Consider the following 20,263-nt stretch of genomic DNA (forward strand, 5'->3'; position numbering starts at 1 on the left):
CAGGTTCAAGTGATTCTTCTGCCTCAGCCTCCTGAGTAGCTGGGACTACAGGTGTGCGCCACCATGCCTGGCTAATTTTTTTTTTTTTTTTTTTTTTTTTTTTGTATTTTTAGTAGAGACAGGGTTTCACCATGTTGGCCAGGATGGTGTCAAACTCCTAACCTCATGATCCGCCCACCTCAGCCTCCCAAAGTGCTGGGATTACAGGCGCGAGCCACCGCGCCCGGCCTAGAATTGGTTTTTTAAATCCTCAGGGGGAGGCCAAGGCGGGCGGATCACCTGAGGTCGGGAGTTCAAAACCAGCCTGACCAACATGGAGAAACCCCGTCTCTACTAAAAATACAAAATTATCTGGGCGTGGTGGCACATGCCTGTAGTCCCAGCTACTCAGGAGGCTGAGGCAGGAGAATTGCTTGAACCCGGGAGGTGGAGGTTGCAGTGAGCCGAGATCGCACCAATGCACTCCAGCCTGGCCAACAGGAGCTAAACGCTGTCTCAAAAAAAAAAAAAAAAAATCCTCAGGTATCTTTTTGGCTACATACTATATTTAGTGAAGAAGATTTAAAAAAAAAAAAATCTTAAACTACCTAGACACTACCTAACATAGTAAGATAATGTACTTTATTTCATTTGATTCAGACGAGAGTGAAGCAGCTAAGCAGAGGTTCTCCTTTTTATTAATGTTTTTTAATGGAAAAATAAAAATGTTCACAAGAATGGTCCAAAGTAATGAATCAAAAAGTCATTGCCATACCCATTTAACAATTATTGACATATTGCTAACAGATATCCTTATTTTATATAGGCTAGAAAATTGTGGGCCAGACGCAGTGGCTCACACCTGTAATCCCAGCACTTTGGGAGGCCGAGACAGGTGGATTTCTTGAGCTCAGGAGTTCAAGACCAGCCTGAGCAACATGGCAAAACCCTGTCTCTACAAAAAAATACAAAAAAATTAGCTGGGCATGGTGGCGAGTGCCTGTCGTCCCAGCTACTCGGGAGGTTGAGGCAGGAGGATTGCTTGAGCACAGGAGATCGAGGCTGCAGTGAGCCAAGATCGTGCCACTGTTCTCCAGCTTGGGCGACCAAGTGAGACCCTGTCTTAAAAAAAAAAAAAAAAAAAAAAGGAAAAGAAAAAAATTGTGGCTTATGGATGGAGGTTAACAGCTAATTAGTGGTGCCAAGTATTCAAATTAAGGTTTTCAGCTTTGCAGTTTTGTGTCCTTTCCTTTTCACCATACTAAAACTAAGGAGCAAGGTTACATTTCTTTGAAAATAAATGTGGTTTCACCAAATGATTTGACTGTGATTTTTTAAAATGTCATTCTCCCAGTTCCTCAAACTTTAGGCAATGAATGATAGTAAGAGTTAAAATTGAATTTGTAAAACCAAAATGTAAATATATAAAAGTGTTAGTGACATTACTGTATACACATTTATACCTTTGTTAGGTATTCAACTTAGTTTTTCTCTTAGCAGCTGTACTTTTAACTACTTTAGAAGAATTATCCCATTAAATTTTTTTTTGTTCTTATCCTATTTTTAGTGTGCTTCACTGTTTGGTTTCCTTTGTTTTTCTGAGATATGTGGTTTATATGCTATTAGCAGGTTGTATTATAATTACTATTATTTGGTTTCAAGAAGAGACTTGAGGAAAGCTTTATAGTGACTCATTATTGCACTGTGTTAAGAGTGCCCAATGCCACAAGCATATTCTTCCTTTGTATTTTTGCAAAGTTCCATTGCCTAGGACTGTCTGGAGACAGTCTTTGTTGGTCTATCAGTTACCATTACTTTAGCAATCATTTATGGAAGAATAAGAACGACCCTGTGCTGGCACTTATATCTACACCGTTAGCTAATCCTTACAATAACCTCATAAGGGAGGTACTTTTTTAATACCTGTGTCACAGATGAAGAAAAATCATATCCAAAGTTGAGTAACTTATCTATCTTTTTGGTTATAGCCAATCCTATTAGGTGTGAAGTGCTATTTCATTGTGGTATTGATTTGTGTTTTCCTGATGGCTAAAGGTGTTGAGCATCTTTTCATATGCTTACTGGCCTTTCTTTGGAGAAATGTCTAAGTTAATTTAGATCTCCTGCCCATTTAAAAATTGGATTATTGAATCTTTTTATTATTCATTTATAATAGTTCTTTATAGATTTTAGATACAAGTCCCCTATCAGATATATGATTTGCAAATATTTTCTCTGGGTTGTATATCCTTTTGATGTAAGGGATCTTTTGAAGTCAAGTTTTTTGTTTTGTTTGTTTGTTTTTTGTTGTTATTGTTGTTTTTGAGTTAGGGTCTCTTTCTGTCTACCTGACTGGAGTGCAGTGGCACAATCTTGGCTCACTGCAACCTCTGCCTCCCAGGTTCAATAGATCCTCCTACCTCAGCCTCCCTAGTAGCTGGGATCACAGGCGCGTGCTACACGCCCAGCTCATTATTGTGTTTTTAATAGAGACAGGGTTTCTCCATGTTGGCCAGGCTGGTCTCGAACTCCTGGCCTCAAGTGATCCATTTGCCTCGGCCTCCCAAAGTGCTGGGATTACAGGCGTGAGCCACCGCGCCTGGCCCAAGTCAACTATTTTTAAGACAACGAAGGGAAGAAAAATTAAAATGTAATAATGTAATAAGTAAGGCCGGGCGTGGTGGATCTTGTAGCACTTTGGGAGATTAAGGCGGGAGGATTGCTTGAGCCCAAGAGTTCAAGACCAGCCTGAGCTACAAAAAGAGACCCTATCTCTACAAAAAATAAATAAATTAGCTGGGTGTGGTGGAACGCACCTGTAGTTCCAGCTCTGTGGGAGCTTGAGATAGGAGGGAGGCTGAGGTGGGAGGATTGCTTGAGTCCAGGAGTTCCAGGCTGCAGTGAGCCGTGATGGCGCCATTGCACTCCAGTCTGGGTGACAGGGCGAGACCCAGTCTCAAAAAAAAAAAAAAAAAAAAAAAAAAAAGCAATTACTGTCATCAGCCTATATGTAGTGCTATAGAGATGCCAAAAAAGTGTTCATTTTGAATAGGATGAGCAAATATTAACTATTTAAAACAACTAAAAAGAATTTTTCCATTTGATTCAGTTTATTTAGAATTTACCTTACATATAGCGTCAGTCTTTCCTACTGGATTGTAAATGTCGATGTTGTCTGTTTTGTTTACCAGTATGTTCCCAGTGCCTGTCTGATAAATGTTTGTTAAATGAATGAATAAGTAAACATCAATGTGGGCTAGAGCTATCGGGGGTGTGGCATTCATTAAGTTAATCTAGAAAGTTGTCACAAGATGGAAGATGTTAGGGTGATAAGAGCATGAAGCCAAGGTGCCCCTCAGAGCTCTGCGGTTTATGAACTCTGTAGCAGCAACCCTTCTGGTCATATGTATATCCTGATTTGTAAAATGAGGGGATGCATTGGATTGTCTCCTATTAACATGCTGAGGTTTGTGAACAGTGGAAACTTAAAACATTTACAGCCAGCTAAAAAAGCATGACTGCTAAGAAGAATTTAAGTGCACTATCAAGGTTTTATGCTAAGATACCTTTGACGTTTGCACTGGACACTGCTATAAAGTGTCCTAAGAAAATGGTATTTCTAGTATGGGATGTATTATGAAGATATTCACAAAGCAGTATCTTGAAGATTCTCATTAGGTAGAATGTTGGGATTACTATTTTATTTATACCCTGTCTACTTTCTTTCAAAGAAGATTTGAGATAGCGATTCAAGCTAGTTTTTTCCCCACTCAGGCAAAGGTTCCTTTAGATGCTATTGACAGACATTTTAGGCTGGGTGCGGTGACTCACATCTGTAATCTCAGCACTTTGGGAGGCAGAGGCTAGCAGATTGCTTGAGCTCAGGAGTTCAAGACCAGTCTGGGCAACATGGTGAAACCCCATCTCTACCAAAAATACAAAAAATCAGCCAGGTGTGGTGCAAGCCTGTGGTCCCAGTTACTCAGGAGGCTGAGGTGGGAGGATCGCTTGAGTCCAGGAGGTTGAGGCTGCAGTGAGCCAAGATTGGACCATCGCACTCCAGACTGAGTGACAGAGACCCTGTCTCAAAAAAAAAAAAAAAAAGACATTTTATTTATTAATACTTTTATCTTTTAACCCTTAAATTTTTGGTATTTCAGGGACTATAATTAGGAGGATTAGAAGAGGAGAAATGGTTCAATAATGCTATTTTAACTTGAAGCTCTAAAATTAATGGCTTTTAAACATTAAGAATGACTCTAGTGTATAATTTTCTAAATTAATCTAAATATGTTCAATGCTGTGCATTTCAGCATAAGGAGACTTTTACAGGCGTCACCACACAAACTCCATAGTATTTGTAGATTAAACTAAGTATCTTAAACTAGTTACTGCCTGGCGCAGTGGCTCACGCCTGTAATCCCAGCACTTTGGGAGGCCGAGGCGGGTGGATCACCTAAGGTCAGGAGTTCAAGACCAGCCTGACCAGTAGGGTGAAACCCCATCTCTACTAAAAATACAAAAATTAGCCAGGCGTGGTGGCATGTGCCTGTGGTCCCTGCTGTTCGGGAGGCTGAAACAGAGAATCACTTGAACCTGGGAGGTGGTGGTTGCAGTGAGCCGAGATCACACCACTGCACTCCAGCCTGGGTGACAGAGCGAGACTCCGTCTCAAGATAAATAAATAAAAAATAAATAATTTTTTTAAATTAAACTAGTTATTCAGGGAAGCAGGACACAAACTCTTGAGGAGTAGGTTATTTATGAAAAAGAGAACCAGGAAATAGGTTTCCTCCACCTGGAGTACCTGGATATTCTTTCATATCTCTGTATGGAAAACATGGTCTATCATCATAAAGAGAAGATTTTGTGAAAGTGCTAATTTCTCTCCAACCATTTCTTTTAGGTTGGAGAAGAACAATCACTTGCTACTGTAATCCTTATGTGTATATTTTTGCTGATTAATAAGCCAGTGACATTTTTGTTTCAAGAACAAGTGGTTTTTTTGTAATATCATTAGTCTTAAGTAAAAGTCATGCTTGCATTTTTATACATTTCACATTTCCTTAAGTGATCCCAGGCCAGACAACAGTGAAAACTCATTTCTTCAGAGACGCTTATTTGAGCTCTGTAGTAGCATAAGCATAACTGTGATCCCCAAATCTAACCAGTCTTTGGCCATAGTATCCAAAACATTTTATATTTTGACTTTTTTTTTTTTTAACAACTTAGGTCCTTAAATAGATTTTTTTGAAGAAACAAGTTTCTTTTTAGTATATTTAATGGTACATGTTTCCTGATTTTTGAACGGGAATTCCTCATCTTCATTTTACATTGGGCCCTGTGAATTATTTAGCCAACCATGTTCACATTCACACATATACATACATTTATTTATTTATTTATTTGTTTGTTTGTTTGTTTGTTTTTTGAGACAGAGTCTCGTTCTGTTGGCCACGCTGGAGTGCAGTGGCACAATCTCGGCTCACTGCAACCTCTGTCTCCCGGGCTCAAGCAATTCTCCTGCCTCAGCCTCCCAAGTAGCTGGGATTACAGGCATGTGCCACCATGCCTGACTAATTTTTGTATTTTTTGTAGAGACAGGGTTTCACCATGTTGGCCAGGTTCGTCTCGAACTCCTTACCTCAGGTAATCTGTCCGCCTCAGCTTCCCAAAGTGCTGGGATTACAGACGTGAGCCACCGCCTATTTATTTTTTTTACTGATCTTGAAATAAACGTTTCTTGATTCTTTATCCTCAGTATCCCTATATCAGCATAACTTTTGGAAAGAGATCATTCCTGTCTTTGCACTCTGTCTTAAACATACTCCAGTTCATCTCTCTTCTCTTCCCGTAGATGGCTTTTGTTAGATTCACCATTGACCTCACTGTTGCTAATCCAACACTCAGTTCTCAGCTGCCTCTCCATGTCTCATGAGTAGCATCAGTAGATGGGGAGGCTCAACCCTTCTTGCTGCATTTTCTTCATTTAGCTTCCAGGACAGCATGCTATCTGCTATCTTCGAGTTCTTCCTTCCTTATTCCCTAAAAAGCAGTTTTATACAAATGTATAGTTTTATACAAGTATAGTAGCAAAGTATGTCAAAGCTAAATCAATCATTCAATATTTATATATTTTCATATTAAGATTATGACAGGCCAGGGACAGTGGCTCACAGCTGTGATCCCAGCACTATGGGAAGCTGAGGCGGGCAGATTGCTGAAGGTCAGAAGTTCAAGACCAGTCTGGCCAACATGGTGGAACCCCATCTCTACTAAAAATACAAAAATTAGCCAGGCGTGGTGGTGGATACCTGTAGTCTCAGCTACTCGGGAGGCTGAGGTGGAGAATTGCTTGAATCCCAGTGGCAGAGGTTGCAATGAGCCGAGATTGCACCACTGCACTTCCAGCCTGGGAGACCAGGCAGGACTCCGTCTTAAAAAAAAAAAAAAAAAAAAAAAAGATTATGCAAATTAAAGCAATTTTAACATTTATAATTGATAAATGAGCTTTGCTTTAGTATATCTGCTTTCTAGGTTTGGAATTTCAAGATAACTCCTGCCACCCTGGCAATTTAAAAGCTTTTATTATTTAGATTTGAAATTATTCTGTATTGAGTACTCAGTGTTTCTTAAGGAGCTCAGCATATTCCATAGTCAGTCTGATTTAACTAAGACATATCTGAACCAGAGTGTCCCTTATTCTATCAGAAATACTTATATTAATATTTCATTTTAAAAGCTGTGTTAATAATAGCCTAAATTGTAGTTTGGTTCATTAATAATCTGAACTTTTTTTTCCTTTTTTTTTTTTTTTTTTTTTTGAGACAGAGTCTCTCTCCATGGCCCAGGTTGGAGTGCAGTGGCCCGATCTTGGCTCACTGCAACCTTTGCCTCCTGGGTTTGAACTTTTGTTTGAAAGTACAGGTATCTGGTGGGAGAGAAGCCAGTACATTAACTTTTAAAAATTTGTTATACAGGATTATCTGAACCTTCTTCTATTGCAAAACATGAAGATAGTTTGCTTAAGGATTTATTTCAAGACTACGAAAGATGGATTCGTCCTGTGGAACACCTGAATGACAAAATAAAAATAAAATTTGGACTTGCAATATCTCAATTGGTGGATGTGGTAGGTGTGCATATCCTTCTACACTCAATTTCCCACAGATTTAGTGAGAGCCTGGTGTGTGCCCAGGCACTATGCTAGGCACCAAGGATTACAAAGGTGATTGAAACAGTCCTTTGCCTGAAGGAACTCACCAGGGAAAAGTAGTGATTGTGTCACATATATGATAACACACTGTGTTTATATATTTTATAGTTTAGAAACTGTTTATCTCAATTTGGTAATTATAAGTCTATCTTTAACAAATTCAAAGATCTAAAACATTGTGTATTCCTTAAATGTGTTAAAAATAGTTTCAAAAAGTTAGCTTGAAAGTAGGGAAAAGAAAATAAATTTTTAAGTTCAAGAGAAAAAGTCCAAAAATAGAGTGATAGATTCTTAGGAACTAAAAGTATCACAAGAGATCATTATCTTGGGCTCACACTTAAAACATTTCAGAAATTTTTCTATGTGACGTTCATTAGTAGAATAAGTTCCCTTGATAAATTGTACTTATTGTCAAGAGATCCTATCTATTTAAACTAAAACATTCATGCCAATTTTTAAACTGGTTTCTTCTTGTTCTGAACATGTAAATCAATAATTATTTCCCTGTTGTGTTCCCAAAATAACCAAGTATATGTATATTTATATATATGTATGTTTTAAAATAACATTTATAGATGTGCTTTATGTTCTGATTACAGAAGCAATGCTTGATTTTTGTAGAGAATTTGGAAAGTGCAAAAAATACAAATGAGAAAATAAAAAGTGACTGTAATTCTACTACCCGGAGATGACTAATGTTAATAATTAGTTGTGTTTCTTGCCAGTCTGTCTTTGTGTATATGTTACAAAATTGGAATAATATTTTAGAAATAATTTTGATTACTGCTTTTTCTCTACTATGACATGATGAACATTTTCCTATGTCATTACATACTCTCCAAATATAATTTTTAATGGTTACATATTTCATCTATAATTTAAGCATTCTCCCATTTTGAACAGAAGCTTGTTTCCAATTTTTCTTATTATAATTAACAGCGATGAATATATTTGTACACAAATGCCTGAATGTCTCCTTTCCTTAAGAAAGGCAGTTGGTGAACCAAAGGATATACCTTTTTCAAAGTCTATTGCTATGTCATCTAATTGCTTCCAGAAAGGTTAATGAATATATATGGACTGTGTGTGCTCAGCCCTTAGCTAGTCAATATGGGGAGATTTTAAATGAAAATAGGAAAGTGGAAAAGTAAGGTGGTAGCCAGGTGTGGTGGTTCATGCCTGTTATCCCAGCACTTTGGGAGGCCAAGGTGGGTGGATCACTTGAGGTAAGGAGTTCCAGACCAGCCTGGCCAATATAGCAAAACCCCATTTCTACCAAAAATACAAAAATTAGCTGGGTGGTGGTCCATGCCTGTAATCCCAGCTACTCAGGAGGCTGAGACAGGAGAATCGTTTGAACCCTGGGAGGCAGAGGTTGCAGTGAGTTGAGATTGCACCACTGCACTCCAGCCTGGGCAACAGAGCAAGACTCTGTCTCAAAAAAAAAAAAAAAAGAAAAAGTAAGGTGGGTGGGGCTTGCTCTCAAAGATGTCTCTGGTTGAGGTCATTGGCACACAAATGGTGTAGAAAACTGTAGCACTAAATCATGATGCCAGAAGGAGCTGGGAATTCAGATCTTAATGAATGACCTTATCAAAGAAGGTAGGGTAGATGAGGTGGCACCAGAGTTGCCTTTGTAGGAAGTGTAGGGTTTCACGTGGCAGAGAGGAAAAGTATTTAAGTACAAAGGAACAATATAATTGTAGGTATATAAGTGATAACTGAGCCTTCCTGTACAGCTGTTTAGATCAAAAGATGAATGTTGGGAGCCCTGGCATACAGGAGTGGTCTGACTGGACGGTGGAGAAGGTGAGGAGGATCCCTGCATGCCACTTCGTCTTTACTCCTGCCATGTTTACTTCTTGGGAGAACTTTCCTACTGGCACTAGCCATTTATTATTCAAGGCCAAATTCATCTGTCAGACCCTTTGTGAAATCTTTCCAGAATCCATAAGACAGCCTCTCCTGTGTTCAAAAATTTTTTTTTTTTGCACTTTTATATGGTGCCCATTACACTCACTGGTACTCATGTGCTCTGGCATTTCATCTTCAAAGCTGGGTGAACTTTATTTCTTGTATCTGTCCCAGAACCTAGCACGGTATCTGGTACATAGTAAATGCTGAATGAGTGAGAGACCTGATAGGCAGCAGACACGATCAAAGCAGTACTTTCAGAAGATCAGTAAAACAGTAATGTACATGGTTTTGAGGAGCGAAAGAGAGACTAGAAAATGAAAGGCAAGTTAGAAGACCACATACAAGAAGGAACAGGACTTGACCACTGAATATGGAGGGAGGCATCATATTTTGAAGCCTAGGTGATTAGAGTGGAAGAGTAACACATTTGAAAAATACTGTCGGCCGGGCACAGTGGCTCACGCCTGTAATCCCAGCACTTTGGGAGGCCGAGGCGGGTGGATCATGAGGTCAGGAGATTGAGACCATCCTGGCTAACACGGTGAAACCCCGTCTCTACTAAAAAATACAAAAAAATTAGCTGGGCGTGGTGGCGGGCACCTGTAGTCGCAGCTACTCGGGAGGCCGAAGCAGGAGAATGGTGTGAACCTGGGAGGCAGAGCTTGCAGTGAGCCGAGATTGCGCCACTGCACTCCAGCCTGGGTGACAGAGCGAGACTCTGTCTCAAAAAAAAAAAAAAAAAAAGAAAAGAAAAAAAAAAAGAAAAATACTCTTCATTGTTATGGGAGTAGGGCAGAGAAGATGATGAGTTTGATTGTGGTTTGAGGTGTTAATTCCAAAGAAAATGTTCACTAGCTTTTGGGAAGTCAAGACTGGCTCTGAGATGACAGATGAGAACAAGGATGTCCATCTGGAATTGCTGGCCTGGAGGTGACTGTTGAAAACTTTGATGAGTTTTTTTTTTTGTTTTTGCCCTTGCCTCTCACCTCCCACTTTGATGAGTTTTTAAAGTTAGTGGGAAGAGCAGGAACCTGATCCTTGAGGAACATTTGTAGAAAGTGGTAGAAGGAAGGGGTAACCAAGCAGAGAAGTTGGGGAAGGGTTGCTTCTTGAGAGAAGAGCCAAAAAAATGAAATGTCAGTGACTACGAAAGCAGAAAAGGACTGGAGTCAGGGGAGATGAAGGGTGAGGGCTCTGGAGATGGAGAATGGGAAATTCACTGAATTGTGTCTGAGATGTTTTAGGTTCCTTTTATCGCTAAGCTCCCCGGAATCATATTTGGTGGATTTCTGCCTTATTTCCCACATATTCTGTCTTTTGTTTTTAAATCTCATTTTTGGCTTGTTTGTTTTGATTTTAAAGATAAAATCTTTTTATAAATACGATTACCCCTGAAACTCTTCTGCTGTACTTACACATGTAGTTAACATTTTTCCATTTGTTAGTTTAGGTTTCCTCCTGGGGATCATCGTACATTTATCTGTCCTCAGTTTCATTTTTGTTGCATCCTCCGTTGTGCTGAGCACATTATAGGTGCTTGGGAGGTATTTGAGGTCACATTAAATTAGGCGGTATCCCTTATGGTAATGGCTAACCACCACATCTTAGGGGCCATTTGTGAACTTATGGATTATTCTTTTATCTGTGTTATTGTTGAAAGTGCTGAGTATTGACTGGGAGCCCAGTTTATGTGTGTGTGCACATTTTTCTAGGGAAAGGGCCCATAAGTTTCATTAGATTCTCAAAGATGACCTATTGCTATATACCATCATGGGTAATATGTTTACCAGAACTTTCCTAATTATAAATGCCTCTGTTTAGAACTTTTGCCTAACAGGCATATTCAGATACAGGGATCAGCAGTTATTCTGGATGGTGTGCGACTAGGGTGGATAGCAGAGTTGGTGGCTTTAGATTTAGGAAATTTGAGTTCTAAAATCAGTGCCACCAGTAATCGGTGCTGTGACTTTAAGCAAGTCACCTCTCTGGGCCAGTTTCTGTCGCCTAGGCTGGAGTGCAGTGACATGATCTCGGCTCACTACAACCTCTGCCTTCCAGATTCAAGCGATTCTCCCACCTCAGCCTCCTGAGTAGCTGGGACTACTGGTGTGCCACCATGCCTGGCTACTTATTGTATTTTTAGTAGAGACCAGGTTTCATCATATTGGCCAGTCTGGTCTCGAACTCCTGACCTCGTGATCCACCCGTCTCGGCCTCCCAAAGTGCTGGGATTACAGGTGTGAGCCACCATGCCCAGCCAGCTCTAGTGTTTTAATCAAGGAAAATTGCTCTTTGGAACTGCAGTGTAAGAGAGATGGCCATGCTGCATTTCCCAGTACTCATTCTCCCCATGCAGGAACCTCATGGAGCTGCCTGCATCCTCAGGGGTATGCTTCCTTCTGGTCTCTTCCTTTGTCCTGGGTCACTTACCTTTTGTTGGGACGGGGTAAGGAATGGGTCACCTCCAGTTACCTGAGGTATTAATATTTATTTACACCCCTGTCCTATCTCCCCAGCTGCCTCATACTTCTGTGAATCTCTGTGCATAGCATTGTGTCCTACACATAATATATTTGCGGCTGGTGATTATGGATTTTTCGTTGATTCTCCTGGCTCCATGATATTTCACTAAAATTTAATGGAAGAAGTATTACTTTAATTACACCTTGAATATTTGGTAAAGGACCGGCATAGCAAAGACATGATAGCAGAGAGGTGTAAGTGAGAAGTACCAAGGACCTCCAGTTCTCTACAAAAGTAGGCACGAAAAGCTTTATGAAATTCGCATTCAAGGCTGCCAATATTTTTTTTTTCTTTTCTTTTCTTTTCTTTTTTTTTTTTGAGATGGAGTCTCGCTGTGTTGCCCAGGCTGTAGTGCAGTGGCATGATCTTGGCTCACTGCAACCTCTGCCTCCCGGGTTCAAGCAATTCTTGTGCCTCAGCCTCCTGAATAGCTGGGATTACATGCATGTGCCACCATGCCTGGCAAATTTTTTGTATTTTTTTTTTTTAAGTGGAGATGGGGTTTCACCATGTTGGCCAGGCTGGTCTCAAACTCCTGCCCTCAAGTGATCTGCCCACCTTGGCCTCCCAAAGTGTTGGTATTATAGGCATAAGCCACTGCGCCCAGCCCTCAATGTTGTTTCTGTCTAGCAGACCTACAGGGAGATTCAGATTCTTCCCTCAGCAGAGGCAAATGACTGTAAGAGATGTCCCTCAGGGATGTACAGAAATACCGTATCTCACTGATTCTAAGAAGCACACTTTTCCGCATTTTAATACTTCTGAAATCATGATGTGTCTTACAATTCATGGCAGCTTGTAATTCATTGACAGCCTTTTTTTCTCCTCTTAGTGCTAAGCACATAAAATAACACTGTGCTTATATCTTAGACTGCATCTTAAATATGAGGAAATATAGTAGTTGAGATGATTAATGTTAAATGCAAAAATGCTAAAGCTATCTTTTAGTGTAGTTTATCTGAAATAGAGAGTATGTTGAAAGGAGTAATGTGAAATTAGGCTGGAAGAAAGATCCTAGCTTTCTAGAGAACCAGATTGATGAATGAAATGTGGGTACTATGTGAAGAAGAGTGTTTATATAACAATGTGAAATTATTTAAAGAATTATTGTTTCTGTAATTGAAATCAATCTTATTTAAATTTTTATTTTTTAAAGGATGAGAAAAATCAGTTAATGACAACAAACGTCTGGTTGAAACAGGTATGTGTGTAAAATTCAAACGGGCACCCAATTAGTGACTGGGACACCTATTTTTATTATATGTATTGTAGCAGAAATACAAGAGTATGTATATTTGTGAATACGAATGAATACGTGACTATATGGCCTTGGTGGATTGGCAGGACACAGAAAGATGAGGGTAGATGGAGTTCTTGTATTTATTCAGCTAGTATTTTTGGAGTGCCTATTATGTGCCAGACGCTGTTATGGGGAAACAGCAGTGAACAAAACAGACAAAAAACCCTGTAGTATTAGTCTGTTCTCACACTGCTATAAGGACATACCCAAGGCTGGGTAATTTATAAAGGGAAGAGGTTTAATGGATTCACAGTTCAGCATGGCTGGGGAGGCTTCACAGTGATGGTGGAAAATGAAGAAGAGGCAAAGGCATGTCTTACATGGCAGCAGGCAAGAGAGCATGTGCAGGGGAACTGCCCTTTATAAAACCATCAATTCAAGATGCGATTTGGGTGGGGACACAGCCAAACCACATCACCTGTCCTCATGGAACTTCATTCTAGTGGGGGAAAAATAAACAAGTAAGTTGTATAGTACCTTAGAAGCTGATAAGCTTGGGGAAAAACACGCTGGAAAAGAAGATAGGGAGTATTGGGGTGGGGGGTGTACTTATAAAAATGGTGGTCAGAGAAAACAGCATTGAGAAGATAATGTCTGAACAAAGTCTTGGTGGAGAGGAAGCAAGCCATGTGTATATGTGGGGAGGAGCGTTCCAGGCAGCAGGACCTACAAGTGCAAAGGTTTCTGAGGCTGGTGTGTGCCTAGTGTGTTTAAGCAGTTGCAAGGAGGCCAGTGTGGCTAGCAGTGAGAGAACCACTGGGGAGAGGGGGTGTAGGAGATGGCATCAGATAAGCAAGAAGAGGCTGGTGGAGTAGCAGCTGCTTATAGGCCACTGCAAGGATTCTGACTCTCTAAGGTGGAAATGGGCAAGAATGAAATGAATTTTTTTTTATAGATAGTCCCTTTTATATAAAGGACTTTTGTTTTTTTCCGGGCCACCATACATATGTCCTAACTGCTGTTGAGCGCTTCCTTTTGTTTTTATCATTCCTAATTTTTATACCTACTATTTGTTTTCTAACCCCGAACTCCTGAAAGGCATATATGCTTTTCTCAGGGTGCAGCTCCTAACTTGATCACAGAATTGTAACTGCATGGAGGTAGGGTAAGGTATTGAAATACGCAGAATGTGCAATAAATCCAACTCCCTTTTGCATGGACCAGAACAGCCAAACTGGGTGACAGTACATCTGGAAAAAAGAATGTTTCCCTTGAACCTGGATATTAAGTGCCTGTGGCTTCAAGTCCTGGGTATAGTCGGTCAGTTGATGGGAGAAGAGTTGCCGAGCAGAGCCGTGAACACATCTAGCTCTGGTTCTCACCTGTGTCTCACAGGGACCATGGTGAGAACCACCACACAAGGGGACAGGGTTATCTGGTGCCCATAATAAGAAAGACAGGGAGGTGTTCTCTATTGGGGGTAGAGATGATCTCATGTCTAAAATTTCTGGTGTGACAAAAAAGTATGGTATTCACCGTTTTTGACTATTAGTTTTATTGAAATTGAGGCAGATTTCTTTGTTTTAAAGGAATGGATAGATGTAAAATTAAGATGGAACCCTGATGACTATGGTGGAATAAAAGTTATACGTGTTCCTTCAGACTCTGTCTGGACACCAGACATCGTTTTGTTTGATAAGTAAGTTATATTCTAAATATAGTTTTATATTTTCAAAAGAAAACATTTGTATTTCTATTAGGCACTAATAATTTTTCTCCCTTTTGAAATTGTTTAGGTATAAAAATCAAATGACATGACCGCATGTGCCTGGGTATGATTACATGTTTTATAGATGAGGAAACAGAGGCTTAGGGTGGTTGTTCCTGTCCAAGATCACAGAGCTAGCACATGGCAGAGTAGGGGGTCACACCAAGGGGACTGATACCTCCATTTACCCTTTGATTTACTAGACTACATATTTGGCAGACTTCTAGATTTTTTTGTATGTTTTTTACGTCGTTGAGGTCATATTTTATGTTGAATTGTGCATCCTTCTAGTTGTGTTTAAATACTGTATCATCATTTTCCCACAATGAGGAATGCTGGGTTAATTATTAATTCATCTTTAGAGGCATCCTACCTGGGTGTGTTTTGAGGATTTTTTTTTTTTTTAACTTAGAGGAGAGGAAAATTCTGGGTACCAGTTTTATTTTTTTCTAAGACCACTCCTGGGCAAATCTGGGAATTTGTGCTTATCTTAAAGCACTTTGTCTGATTCGAAAGAAGGCCATTTGGCATGAGGACAGAGCAACTGCTATGCAAAAATATCTTTAATCTTTTGACACCTTTTACCTCCATGCTTCTTAAGAAGTGAACAAAGCTTATAAGGACACATGATGCAGCTTCCTGGAGCATCATTTTATTTTCAGTAATTGGAAACTTTTATATTAAACATGGATATATTACAGAATAGTGTGCAAAAGCCACATGAATTTGAAGACAGCAACATTTTAAAGAAATCTTATGTTGGTGGTGTGCTTTCCTAGTATATGGATTCTATACTAGACTTTTCTCATATATGAATTTACTTGGTGGGAGAGCTTGAGAGGCACAGCTGCTTTTCAGGGTCATGCCCAGCTTGGTGTTCATGATCTTTCCCCATTAAAGTAAAAAACGGCCAGTATTTGCGATGAAGGAAGAAGAGCACTGTGCAGGGAGTCTAGGAGTGTGGATTCAGGTTCTGGCTGTATGCGTGCCCATTGTGTCAATAGCCTGAGTCTATTCTGTGTGTAAGGTGAGGTCTTTTCAGTCATTAGAATCTCAGGCTTCTGTGAAAATTTGTCAGTTCTGGAGTAGATGCAGAAGAAGGGGTTCAGTTGTAGTAGAGTTAGATATTTAAGGAAGATATTCCTGGAGCAGGGTCCCTATGTAGCAGGTATATCTTATCTGAAGTATAGTAATTTAAAAATTATTTCATGCAATCAATGATAGGCCTGCTTTTATATTAGGCTTATATTAATACAATTCATGTGCATTGTTTAATTTCTGCATTGTTATTTTATATGTGTGTATTTTAGTGCAGATGGACGTTTTGAAGGGACCAGTACGAAAACAGTCATCAGGTACAATGGCACTGTCACCTGGACTCCACCAGCAAACTACAAAAGTTCCTGTACCATAGATGTCACGTTTTTCCCATTTGACCTTCAGAACTGTTCCATGAAATTTGGTTCTTGGACTTACGATGGATCACAGGTTGATATAATTCTAGAGGACCAAGATGTAGACAAGAGAGATTTTTTTGATAATGGAGAATGGGAAATTGTGAGTGCAACAGGGAGCAAAGGAAACAGAACCGACAGCTGTTGCTGGTATCCGTATGTCACTTACTCATTTGTAATCAAGCGCCTGCCTCTCTTTTATACCTTGTTCCTTATAATACCCTGTATTGGGCTCTCATTTTTAACTGTACTTGTCTTCTATCTTCCTTCAAATGAAGGTGAAAAGATTTGTCTCTGCACTTCAGTACTTGTGTCTTTGACTGTCTTCCTTCTGGTTATTGAAGAGATCATACCATCATCTTCAAAAGTCATACCTCTGATTGGAGAGTATCTGGTATTTACCATGATTTTTGTGACACTGTCAATTATGGTAACCGTCTTCGCTATCAACATTCATCATCGTTCTTCCTCAACACATAATGCCATGGCGCCTTGGGTCCGCAAGATATTTCTTCACACGCTTCCCAAACTGCTTTGCATGAGAAGTCATGTAGATAGGTACTTCACTCAGAAAGAGGAAACTGAGAGTGGTAGTGGACCAAAATCTTCTAGAAACACATTGGAAGCTGCGCTCGATTCTATTCGCTACATTACAAGACACATCATGAAGGAAAATGATGTCCGTGAGGTCTGTGATGTGTATTTACAAATGCAGATCTGCTTCCATTTTAAGTTCAGAAGTTACTTTCATTAATTTTGGCAGAGTAAACAGCATGACCCTTAAGTAAGACTAAGCATAGATTGAGGGCCAGAATTGTTGACATATTTTCTATAAAAGATCTTTACTAAGGCTTGTTTCAGTTAAAGCACCTGCAAAATGGGGCATTTACACAAATCTCACTTCTCCACTTCTGCCATCAGCATCTTGGATAACTCTAAAGAAAATTTAGTGTTACGTATTCTAAGGAATAATAATCCTGCCATATTTCTTGGCTCTGACCTGATGAATTGTTTTAATTTCTTGGGGTGAGGGCAGTGGGTGAACTGTTTTAATTTTGTCTTCAGTAACTTTGTTTCTAAATTGTGATAATCTGTAGGCAGAACTCCATTATAACAGTTAATGGAGTTATCAAAAGTTCTTTTAGGCTGGGTGCAGTGGCTTCATGCCTGTAATCCCAGCACTTTGGGAGGCCGAGGTGGGTGGATCATTTGAGGTCAGGAGTTTGAGATCAGCCTGGTCAACATGGTGAAACCCCATTTCTACTAAAAATACAAAAATTAGCTGGGCATGGTGGCACATGCCTATAGTCACAGCTACTCGGGAGGCTGGGGCAGGAGAATTGCTTGAACCCAGGAGGCGGAGGTTGCAGTGAGCCGAGATCACGCCATCGCACTCCAGCCTGGGCAACCGAGCAAGACTCCGTCTCAAAAAAAAAAAAAAAAGTTCTTTTAAAGAATGAGCCTAATGTGGAATTTATAAATATAAAATTCAGTCTTGTCACTGTTATTTCTTCTGTTGTGTATTATTTTAAACCTATGACCATAGTAATATTTTCATAATTTAATGTACATTAACATTATGTGAATTATAAATCTGTAAAGCTATTTTAAATGGAAAGTTTCCATCAGGTATGAGGAGATGGAATAAATCTGGCAAAATCACAGCCTTTACCCCAAAAGGGACATTTGATGTATATATTTTTAAAACTTTTTTTCATATTTTAATGATTTAATTTCAATAAGACTTTCCTTCCTTATTTTATTGTATTTCAATAGGTTTTTGGGGAACATGTGTTTGGTCAAATGCATAAGTTCTTTCATGCTGATTTCTGAGACTTTGGTGCACCCATCATAAAAACTTCTAATGCTTGTGGGTTTGTGAAGTATCTATTTGGTGGTAGCATAATGAAATTAGTTTATAAGGTTTGGAGCTATCAATGGAGTTTTTAAAAGTACATAGATTTCTTAGGTAATGGTTTAGACTGAGATGGAATTTAATAAATGTCTGCAAAGTATTGTGCAAAAGGGTCATGGCTCATACTACTAGGACCAAGGAGGTTGGTTTTATTTTCAGATGAAAACAAAGGCAGAGGTGGCCAGGTGCAGTGGCTCACGCCTGTAATCCCAGCACTTTGGGAGGCTGAGGCAGGTGGATCCACGAGGTCAGGAGTTTGAGACCAGCCTGGCCAATATGGTGAAACACTGTCTCTCCTAAAAATAGAAAAATTAGCTGGGCATGGTGGCATGTGCCTGTAGTCCCAGCCACTTAGGAGGCTGAGGCAGAAGAATCACTTAAACTTGGGAGGCAGAGGTTGCAGTGAGCCGAGGTCACGCCACTGCACTCCAGCCTGGGGGATGGAGCGAGACTCTGTCTCAAAATAAAATAAGCAGAGAAGTAACAGGGTTTACGATGCCCTGAATTCTAAATTATCCTACACTTTGGAGGCAGTTCCCATAGAGGACACCATCCTTCATAGAGGTTCAGGGCCAGGGAAGCCCCTGGTCAAGGAAATGGCCTTGTAGAAAGGGGAGCCCCTGCTGCTTAGTGGCTGGGCTCATCCTTTTTCCTTGTGGTGGCTCCGAGCTGCTGAGCCAGCTCCCTACTAAAGCTGGCTCCAGGGAAGACTGTTCTGTGCTCATGAAATTAGACTGAAGTGGTCCCTAGGAAATCCAGAAATAAATAAAGTGTGTATGTGAGGAAGATGAACAGCTTTCTAACATGTATTATTCTGAACCAACTTTTAATTTGGCATGAAATTAATCTCAGGCTAGAGTCTCTCAAAATATTAAAATAAGTAAACACTACTGGGCAAGAATAAGTAAGTATAGTAAGAATAATTTTTTTAAGTTTATTGTAAAATATCCAAGTCTAATTTTTAATCTATCAAAATAAACCACTTGTAATATAAGTTGATGTGTAAATGAACATATTTTGTAGTGTCTTTTAAAGCTTATATCTATAGTAGACCTTCAGGCTAGTGTCTGTCCCTGAGCTGAGTATAGGGTCACTTACCGTTTAGAGGCAGCAATGGGAGGCAGAAATTGATTTGGCTTCTAACTCAGTGTGTTTGTTATATCTTAAAATATGTATACACAATTTACAATTATTTAATGCATTTTTATTTTTTTCCTAACAGGTTGTTGAAGATTGGAAATTCATAGCCCAGGTTCTTGATCGGATGTTTCTGTGGACTTTTCTTTTCGTTTCAATTGTTGGATCTCTTGGGCTTTTTGTTCCTGTTATTTATAAATGGGCAAATATATTAACACCAGTTCATATTGGAAATGCAAATAAGTGAAGCCTCCCAAGGGACTGAAGTATACATTTAGTTAACACACATATATCTGATGGCACCTATAAAATTACGAAAATGTAAGTTATGTGTTAAATTTAGTGCAAGCTTTAACAGACTAAGTTGCTAACCTCAATTTATGTTAACAGATGATCCATTTGAACAGTTGGCTGTATGACTGAAGTAATAACTGATGAGATACATTTGATCTTCTAAAAATAGCAGCAAAATATTATCTGAACTGGACTAGTGAAAAATCTAGTATTTGTATCCTGGCAAATAATACTAATTTATAATCCACGGTAAAGTTCATCCTTTGACTGTGCTGGAGAATTCCAGTTGTATTTGAAGACTGATTTTAAAACTTTTCTGCATTTGGTAAAGGTATGTAAACTTTCCTGTACTCACTGAGTAACAGCTAATCTTTAATATAATATTATACTGCTATATTTAAAAAGCTGACTACTTGATATAATTACTTAATGTGATGCTTGATATAATAATTACTTAATGTGGCCGGGCACGATGGCTCACACCTGTAATCCCAGCACTTTGGGAGGTCGAGGTGGGTGTATCACCTGAGGTTGGGAGTTCGAGACCAGCCTGACCAACGTGGAGAAACCCCGTCTCTACTAAAAATACGAAATTAGCCAGGGTGGTGGCGCACACCTGTAATCCCAGCTACCTGGGAGGCTGAGGCAGGAGAATCGCTTGAACCCACGTGGCGGAGGTTGCGGTGAGCTGAGATCATGCCATTGCACTCCAGCCTGGGCAACAAGAGCAAAACTCAGTCTCAAATAATAATAACAACAACTTAACGTGCTGCTGCTTTTCCATAACCAACATTTTAAAAATAAATGAAAAACAGGAATT

The 20,263-nt window shown here is 39.6% G+C and overlaps 1 protein-coding gene across 6 annotated transcripts in view; it reads left to right on the plus strand.

The window, feature by feature from the left end:
* Window positions 1–20,261, plus strand: part of CHRNA5 (cholinergic receptor nicotinic alpha 5 subunit) — a 28,689-nt gene extending 8,428 nt beyond the window's left edge. Inside the window, exons 2-6 of one of the 6 annotated variants that reach the window (XM_055363927.2) lie at window positions 6,960–7,111; window positions 12,792–12,836; window positions 14,465–14,574; window positions 15,954–16,785; window positions 19,235–20,261. In XM_055363927.2, the coding sequence (XP_055219902.2) occupies window positions 6,960–7,111; window positions 12,792–12,836; window positions 14,465–14,574; window positions 15,954–16,785; window positions 19,235–19,396 (1,301 nt within the window). In that variant the 3' untranslated portion in view covers window positions 19,397–20,261. Of the gene's footprint in view, window positions 1–6,959; window positions 7,112–12,791; window positions 12,837–14,464; window positions 14,575–15,953; window positions 16,786–19,234 lie in introns of those variants that run through there. The other 5 variants (XM_055363930.2, XM_055363931.2, XM_055363929.2 and 2 more) reach the window with 5 other exon arrangements.
* Window positions 20,262–20,263: the final 2 nt, after the last annotated feature.

The sequence above is a fragment of the Gorilla gorilla genome, chromosome 16 (assembly GCF_029281585.2).
Source record: "Gorilla gorilla gorilla isolate KB3781 chromosome 16, NHGRI_mGorGor1-v2.1_pri, whole genome shotgun sequence".
Taxonomy (NCBI): Eukaryota; Metazoa; Chordata; class Mammalia; order Primates; family Hominidae; genus Gorilla; species Gorilla gorilla.